General features: G+C 42.6%; 1 protein-coding gene across 1 annotated transcript; it reads left to right on the top strand.

Annotated features, from left to right (window-relative positions):
• Positions 1-646: 646 nt before the first annotated feature.
• Positions 647-6,927, top strand: LOC124691952 (26S proteasome regulatory subunit S10B homolog B-like). Its single transcript, XM_047225241.1, has 10 exons — positions 647-797; positions 3,398-3,517; positions 4,155-4,291; positions 4,423-4,584; positions 4,688-4,774; positions 4,852-4,938; positions 5,312-5,449; positions 5,970-6,161; positions 6,240-6,338; positions 6,429-6,927. The coding sequence occupies exons 1-10, from the start codon at positions 692-694 to the stop codon at positions 6,501-6,503; spliced, it is 1,203 nt and encodes a 400-aa protein (XP_047081197.1). The 5' UTR covers positions 647-691; the 3' UTR covers positions 6,504-6,927.
• The last annotated feature ends 1,495 nt before the right edge of the window (positions 6,928-8,422 follow it).

Raw genomic sequence — 8,422 nt, 5'->3', positions numbered from 1 at the left:
AAAGATCGATGACTATATCAATTTTAGATAAGTATGTTACCGTGGTTACACGGGGTTGTCAAACTTATGGGAGGAGTACAAAACCCGCTTTAGCTCCCAACGGACATGACATCCCCTTACATACGTCAGTTCATCAATCATACAAAATCAAGTATTACACTTTCAAAGCAACATTACGGCCTTGCACTTTACGTATTTAGTCGCAAAAAATAGGAAAATTGTATTTTTTTGCCCCTCTTTTCTATACGAATTGCCCTTCTTTACTTTAACCTTACTTTTTTGCCACTCTTTTCTTTGTCACTCTATCATTTGCAAAAACCTTAGCCCCTAGACGGTTGGGTCGGCCGCCGTCATGGTACCTCTAGCCAACGGGAGCAAGATAAGAGAACGAGTGGATCGAGCTCTCCTCGATCTATCCAGGTCAAATGAGTACCAAGGTATTTTGATCATAGTGTGTGGGACCGGCTTGCCAAAGGCAAATGATAGAGTGACAAAGAAAAGAGTGACAAAAAGTAAGATCAAATTTTTAAAAAAGGCAATTCATAGAGGTACTAAGTAAAGAGGGACAAATAATAAAATTTCCCATTGTTATAGGGGTTAGTAGATAATTTTACGCAACTAGACAGTGAGACTTGTGGGGGCTTTGTTCCCTTCTTGCGACAGAAGCAAAGTTCAGGGACAGATCGCAGCGATGGCCGACGGAGAGGACGCCGTCGCCGCCCGCCGTCGCACTGCCATCTCTGACTACCGGAAAAAACTGCTCAACTGCAGGGAGCTCGAATCGCGCGTCGGAACTGGTAAGGCGACCAGCCTCCTTTCTCAGTCCGCTCGAATTATAGATGCGTTCCGGTGCTAGATCGGGCGTTGAAGGTGTAGGGACTTGGCCTGCGCTCTCGGCGAAGAGTAGATTCTGTTTCACGGCGCTAAATCTAGTGCTGTGGGCGCTGGTTGCTTGATGTGGATCTGAAGTTCTGCCAGCAAGTGCGATGTGAGACTTAGGGTTTTGTTGTTGTGTGGGTAGTCGACTCCTTGGAAAATTTACATCTCCTGGCCTTCCCTGATTGCTTGATGAGGAACAATTGGTGGCCCTTCGGTAGATTTGCGAACTTCCTTCTTCCGCTATTTTAGAAGCATTTCTACCAAGAAAAGTCGCATAAGCATTAGTTCACATTGCTGCATTGTTATTTAGGTGGCAGCTCTCTTTCGGACTATAGAGATATTTGCAGGTTGTTTTGTTCATTGTTCCCCAGTGAGCCCAGTTAAAATGAATATGTTTTCTACTGATTTCAATCAATAAAAGAATCATGGGCTAGATCGAAAGAGAAAGAGGAATGTACCGATTTCTGTTTATCCATTCTCATAGAAAATTAGAAAGTACCAAAAATTCGCGTGAACATTGTATGACTTTTTTAAGAGACTCGATCTTATGTATCTACTTATCGTCTTTTTGCATTTGCTCGGTAGTTCTGTAGCCAGTTTTTTGGGAGGCCGTCCCTATCTTTCATTTCTATTATGTTAATCAGCCCGATACTCAAGAAATGTGACCCTCGCTTCTTAGCGCTAATCTTGCGTTTTTCAGCAGTTAGTTGTAGCGCGACTTCCCTCCTTTTCTCATTTCGGAAAGATTTGGCAGCATTTTCTTATGATGACAGTAGGGCAAGCTGTTGGATTGACAGACAGTTATTAGGATAGTTAAGCTACTTAGGATTGACAGACAGTTATTGCATTCTACACAAACTAATCGATAGAATCTCAGATATTATTGATACTATGAATAGGAAATTGTTAAGATAAGAAAGGATAAGCCAACTTTGACTCGAAATCCCATGTAAAATGTATTACATAAGGCTAATTTGAAGGGGCAATCAGGGTTGTAAGAGCAGGCATCCCCGGTAAGGAGAGAGTTGCCTGAAATGAGCGCTAAAGGCCTACGCATCTTCTTTCTAATAGAGTCGTGAGTTCCCCAGCTCTAGGTGAGAATTCCATACTTTAACAAAGACGATGGATGCTATTTTGAAGGGAGAATTGCTAAATGCCTAAATCAACTGCTCCTCCAGAATGGCTGGTCACTTCAGGGCAGATAGACCGACGATTGGCAGAGCGAATAAGTGAACTTCAAAGTGGCCCTTTTTTCGGTAATATCCCTGCTGGATAAATAAAAAGTCCTGGTTTAAGAAAACTAGCAGAGCTGGGAATTGCGTTTTATGCGGGACTACCTGCCAAGTACATACGGACAGACACACTCAAATCTTGAGTCACGTCCCGACCTACAGCAAAGCTTGGCTTCTCGCTCCGGGACACTGGGAGCATAACTGCACACTCACACGATCTTTGCCGAGAGATAGGAGCATTCGGTGGAACCGGTGAACTACACTTGCTTCTTGATAGATGTGTGGAACAGAGGGCTCGTGGTACCTGCTGCCCGCCCTTCCTCCGCTTTGATAACCGTGTGAACGGAGAGTGGGCAGAGCAAAAGGGAAGGGAAATAAACGATCACTCTTGAAACATAGTACTCCCTCCGTTCAGAAAAGGATGTCAGGAATTTGTCTAAATTCAGATGTATCTATACACTAAATGGTGTCTAGATACATCTAAATTTAAACAAACGCCATCCTTTTATGGACGGATGTAGTAGAAAACATCCAAAACAGAATGAAATGCTGTTCAAAAGAATGAATCTTGCTGTGATGATCATGGTTGGCCCTAATCAAAAGTTAGTTCATTCTGTGGGGTATTGGTTTTTCATATGAGAGTTAGGTTATGACAGGCCCGTATTTGCGCTTTATCTGGGCATACATTGTTGGTTATTTTGGAATGACGTATGGGAATGCATGTTCATAACAACAACATCAAAGCCTTTTTCCCAAGCAAGGTGGGGTAGCCTAGATATGAAACCCAACAGAAATAAAAGGAAGCCAAAACAAGAACGAGAAGGAAAAAGAGAGTAAACTAAGATTCCGGCACATGGATCACTGATCTCCATGCAGTCCTATGAAGAGCCAAGACTTTAGGTACATGGAATGCATGTTCATAAGCTATCCGAAATTTCCTAAACTCGGCCACTTTCCCAAGTAAAAACGAATACTGCATTTGCATATCTACTATAGTACTATTATATATAGAGAATTTGTCCGTTACTGGAAGTTTAGGCTAAGTAATGTGTACTTTTAGGTGATTCAGATTGACAGAAATTTCAGCTAACTGGGGTAATTAGCAAAACTGTTTTGATATTGGGGGCAAGTTCAGCATAGCTTACAACTCTTGTTACTCTGAGAGCAGATCCATGGTTATACTATACGTACTGGATGAGATTTGTACGATAAACATGCATCTATATGCTAAAGAAATACTATTTTCGCTTGAATTTTTATTTGACACATGGTTCATCTTTATGCAGTGAGGGAAAACCTAAAAAATGCTAAGAAGGATTATGCAAAGACTGAAGATGACTTGAAGTCACTGCAAAGTGTTGGACAGATTATAGGAGAGGTTCTTCGTCCTCTTGACACTGAACGCTGTAAGTAAAGAGGCTCTCTTTTCCTTATTGATATGTGTACTTGGACATACATTTTTGAATGGACAGTTGCCCTAGAATGTTAAATATAATGGCCCTCTTAGATGAGGACATTCATTACAAAATTCCCCAAAATCGTGGTTTAAGTACATACACAAAAATTCATGAAAATTTTATGTTCTTATGCGACAAAACAAAAGAAAAAAGAAATTATGTCACATGGTTATCTTCAGTTTTCTAGCACAGGATGATATAAGGTTTGGCATCTGTAAGTACTAGTACCTTGAATTTTGGTGGAATGTTTTTGAGGTGTGCAAATTTACGAAGATCCTCATAGGAGAGGGTCTCCATATTCTCTGTCTTGGTTGTGGCATTATGAAAGAGCCAACTTGATATGTTGTGTTTCAAGGTTCAAAAAAGCACTACGCGTTAATTCCTATTTGCCTCCGTGACTCACCTAAGCACAAGCCTAGGCGCGTTCATAGCATGCTTAAGCGCTAGACATTTTGGTGTCGCCTAGCACCTAGGCGCGCCTTTTAAAACCATGTTTTATTTTGCATATCAGCATGAAAATGCACATGTAATTTTTTCTTTACTTTATTGATAACAACTTAAAGCTGAAACACCTGTTTTCTTCAAGTTATTGTTAAGGCTAGCAGTGGTCCAAGATATGTCGTCGGTTGCCGGAGTAAAGTGGACAAGGAGAAATTAACTTCTGGAACTCGTGTTGTGCTGGACATGACAACATTAACAATCATGCGCACTCTACCAAGAGAGGTATAATTAGGCATGCCGACCATCTTCTTTTGTTGCCGCATGAGTTGTTACCTGTTTTATTTTAGGATACACTTGTTATATTTAAAATTGGACTGGTGATGTGGAATGAAAAATTGAACATTTTCTTTCAGGTGGACCCTGTGGTGTATAACATGCTACATGAAGATCCAGGCAATGTCAGTTACTCTGCTGTAGGCGGCTTATCTGATCAAATCAGAGAGCTCAGGGAATCAATTGAGCTGCCTTTAATGAACCCGGAATTGTTTCTTAGGGTTGGAATTAAGCCTCCAAAGGTAAATTTGACAATTGGCTCCACTTTATTATTCATATAAGTTGAAGAGGTAAAGGTATACATGCTGTGATTTTGAGAGACTATGTTTGTTTTACTTTCTCCAGGGTGTTCTACTTTACGGCCCACCAGGAACCGGGAAGACATTATTAGCGAGGGCTATTGCAAGTAACATCGATGCTAACTTTTTGAAGGTGTGATTGTCACTTGATTGTTAGTACTTGGTATTTTTTTGCACATGAGTAATACTGACGTATTGCCTGAAAACCAGATTGTGTCGAGTGCTATAATTGATAAATATATTGGAGAAAGTGCTCGTTTAATCAGAGAAATGTTTGGCTATGCACGCGATCACCAAGTAAGTCTTGCTGTGTCTTTCTTTTTTCTTTTGCAAAAATAATTGGTCTTCAACTTACTTTCCATCTGGAAGACACATAGTGGCGAACACTTATGCATCTGCTGTTACTTGCTTGCTTAATAGTTTCCTTTGACCCAGATGTTGTGTCATCCAATCATATTCCTATCCACACACTAGCAAATTTTAAGCAATAGATCTCAATGTCAGTTTTGCATGACAAGATGAAATCAGTGGAAATTGTTGCCTTAACATTTGAGTTGCTGTAATGACGGTAGAAATGCATTTTTGAGATGATTTATTAACTTACGTTAGCATTTAGTTTAGTTACATTCTTCATAAATGTGTTTCATATTCTTCAACTTGTTATTTCTAGCCATGCATTATCTTCATGGATGAAATCGATGCAATCGGTGGGCGAAGATTTAGTGAGGGAACCAGTGCCGATCGGGAGATCCAGCGGACGCTGATGGAGCTTCTTAACCAATTAGATGGATTTGATGAGCTTGGCAAGGTAAACTTAATTATCATCAAGTTTGGTTATGTACTTTTTCTAGGTACCTTTGTGCCATGTGGAAAGGCAATGCATTTGATTGAAGTACGGAGTAATTTACTTGCCTGAATGTGTGTGCAAACTTTTCTTGGGTCAAATATACCAGTGACAGTGATGCCATCGTCATGTGATTTACTGTTATAACATCACTTATACCCCCTCCGGTCGGATTTAATCGACGCGGAGGGAGGCCCCTGCATGTGTGTTGTCAGTTCACAAGCGCGTCAATTTATTCCGTCCAGAGGTAGTACAAGATCGTCCAATCTTCTTAGTCTGTTTAGTTGTGTAGTTGTGTAGTATTAAGCAAAGGCATCTGAGATGAATTTATAGGTTACATTTATTGTTCATCTTTTTCTTGTACTATCAATTTTCTGGCTGTTGATTGGCATTATATTTTCTTGGACTCCCTTTTCGAACATTACATATTGCTTATAGTTGGTGCTGTATCAATTTTTTGACACTAATGTTATTGCTTAAACAGGTCAAGATGATCATGGCGACAAACCGACCTGATGTTCTTGACCCCGCGCTCCTGCGTCCTGGACGTCTCGACAGGAAGATTGAGATTCCGCTACCAAACGAACAGTCAAGAACGGAAGTTCTTAAAATTCATGCAGCTGGCATCGCTAAGCATGGGGAAATAGATTATGAAGCGGTTGTTAAACTTGCTGAAGTGAGTATATCTTATATAACCTTCTTACCACATGTATGTTCAAGTCGCAGTTCTCATTCTCAACTCATCTGACTTCAGGGCTTCAATGGGGCTGATCTTCGGAATGTTTGCACCGAAGCTGGCATGTCTGCAATTCGTGCAGAGCGGGATTACGTAGTTCATGAGGACTTCATGAAGGTGCACCGTCTTACACTCTCTTAAAAGCTTGCAATCAGTACCTTAGCATGCTAGTACTCAGGAACTGACACGCAACTTTTGGTGTCTCAGGCTGTCAGGAAGCTGAACGATGCCAAGAAGTTGGAATCCAGTGCCCACTACAGCGCAGACTTTGGGAAAGAGTAAGGCGCAGTAGTCATAATGCAGTGGCCGATCTTGCTGCAATGGACATGCCCCTTTCTCAGCATGCGGGAGTTCAGCCGCCATGCTATAGACGCTCCGGAGCACGTGGTTATTGACCTTGTGGCTCTAGGCTGGAAGCTGAAGCTGTCACGCCGTCATGTTGTCAAAAGAGGAACCATTCGAGAATTTTACATCAGATGCTCTTTGCTTGTACGATCTCTCTTTTTCTCCGCAGAGCTTACATGTGGCATTAGTCTTGTTAGCTTTGGTTTGGGCTGTTCCATTCCATGTACTTCTGAAAATGTGCTTGGTAAAGATGTCAGTATTTTTTGTTCAGCATTGAATCGAGGTTTACAGAAAAAGGAGATGCGGAACATAGTTTTTTGAAGTTATATGTGAAATCAATTCATTTTGATATTTTCATTTATCATTGGCGGACCAGCTTGCTACTATGCTTGTAGGTTTGCATGGTCGCATGAGGAAAATATTACTCTGAGTAATTTATTTCTGGACGGAGGAAGTGATATTCTTTGTTCTTTGTAGTTCATAATATAGTTGTAGATGCACCAATTGTTCAAAAAACACATTTTAAAATGTTTAAAAAAATCTGAAAAAAAATCTTGCTGTACACACATAGTCTCACGAAAAATAACATTTTACGTAACTGTGTGAAAAAGATAATTTTTGGGGCTCGAGAATAGCTTCTCACGACTTTCTTTTTTGTCTTTTTTCGCAGTCCATTAAAAGTATCTTTTTTTCCACAATTTTATGTGTTGGAACTGGGTGTACATCTAGCAGACGTTTGGTGGCTTGCATGCCACCTGGACTACACGAGACGAGCGTGAACCTTAAAAGTTAAAACCCCTCAAGTTAAAACCCCTCAGCTCAGAGGCACCTCGCTCGCCGAGAGATCGTGGGATTCCTTCGTCTCCGTTGGCCGCTCCGGCGGCGGGAGGCGGGGGATCCCCGATCCGCGGCTTGTATATAGTGTAGGGTCGTTTAGGTCCTCCTCCGGTGGCGTCGTGGAGGCGGTGGCGCGATCAGGCTGGAGGTTGGTGGCGGCGCTCTCCCCCTCTGCCGCTGTGGTTCCTCGGAGCTCGGTGGCGGGGCGCTCGTCGTTTTGGTGCCCGTGGTGCTTCGGTGACCTCGAGCTTGTCAAGCCCTCGGCGGATCTGAGTAGGTGGTGGATCTGGTTGCCGATGTTGAAGCGGAAGATGATGGTGAACCTCGCGACGGTGTCGAAGGACCAAGGTGCAGGCTCTCTGGAGCCATTGCTCATCGACTTACCGGCTGTGGAGGGGCCGCTCCGACTTTCCAAGGCGTCTTCAGGATCGGTGGCAGCGGCGCATCAGCGACTCGTCTTCGTTGTTGACCTCGTCGGGATCTAGAAGGACCCGTGTGTAATTTTTGTTTTTTATCTGGACCTTCTTGTAAGAACGGGGTTTTAATATCTTCTTCCTTTTGCGGCAAAAAGAAAATGCCTCAGAGCAGTCCAAGAAGAACGGTAAAATCGATCGTTTCTAAGGGGATAGGCCAGATCGAGCGCTCGGTTGACAGGTACTCATGCACATGTCAGTTTCCCCTTCCCAAAACTTCATCCTACCAACTAGTGATTAGCACAAGATTGCTTCCCATCAAGACGAGTTCTACACAAGAAAGGTAAGAGCATTTCTAACAGAATCTGTAAACCACTAAACTCGTATTTACGGGTCGAAAAAGTGCTAGCGCAGATTAGAACCTGTAAACTAAAGCTGTAAAAAACACATACCTAAATATGGTACTGGACCCACATGTCAGATTTTTTTTCCTTTTTTCCTCCTTCTTACTCCAGCCCCCTCCCCCCCCCCCACCACCCCGCAAGCCCTGTGCCACACCGCCTTGCCCCGCCCCGTCCTGTCCCCGTGCCGCACCGCCCCGCCCTG

Source organism: Lolium rigidum, chromosome 2 (genome assembly GCF_022539505.1).
Source record: "Lolium rigidum isolate FL_2022 chromosome 2, APGP_CSIRO_Lrig_0.1, whole genome shotgun sequence".
In the NCBI taxonomy this organism is placed as follows: domain Eukaryota; kingdom Viridiplantae; phylum Streptophyta; class Magnoliopsida; order Poales; family Poaceae; genus Lolium; species Lolium rigidum.
The sequence above is the reverse complement of the archived record's forward strand: the minus strand, read 5'-3'. Positions and strand labels throughout refer to the sequence as shown.

Bases quoted from the DNA above. Each gene is read 5' to 3' on its own strand.
- LOC124691952 (XM_047225241.1), top strand. From the start codon at position 692: ATGGCCGACGGAGAGGACGCCGTCGCCGCCCGCCGTCGCACTGCCATC. The intron at 798-3,397 runs GTAAGGCGACCA...ATCTTTATGCAG, and splicing joins CGAATCGCGCGTCGGAACTG to TGAGGGAAAACCTAAAAAAT. The intron at 4,939-5,311 runs GTAAGTCTTGCT...TGTTATTTCTAG, and splicing joins GCTATGCACGCGATCACCAA to CCATGCATTATCTTCATGGA.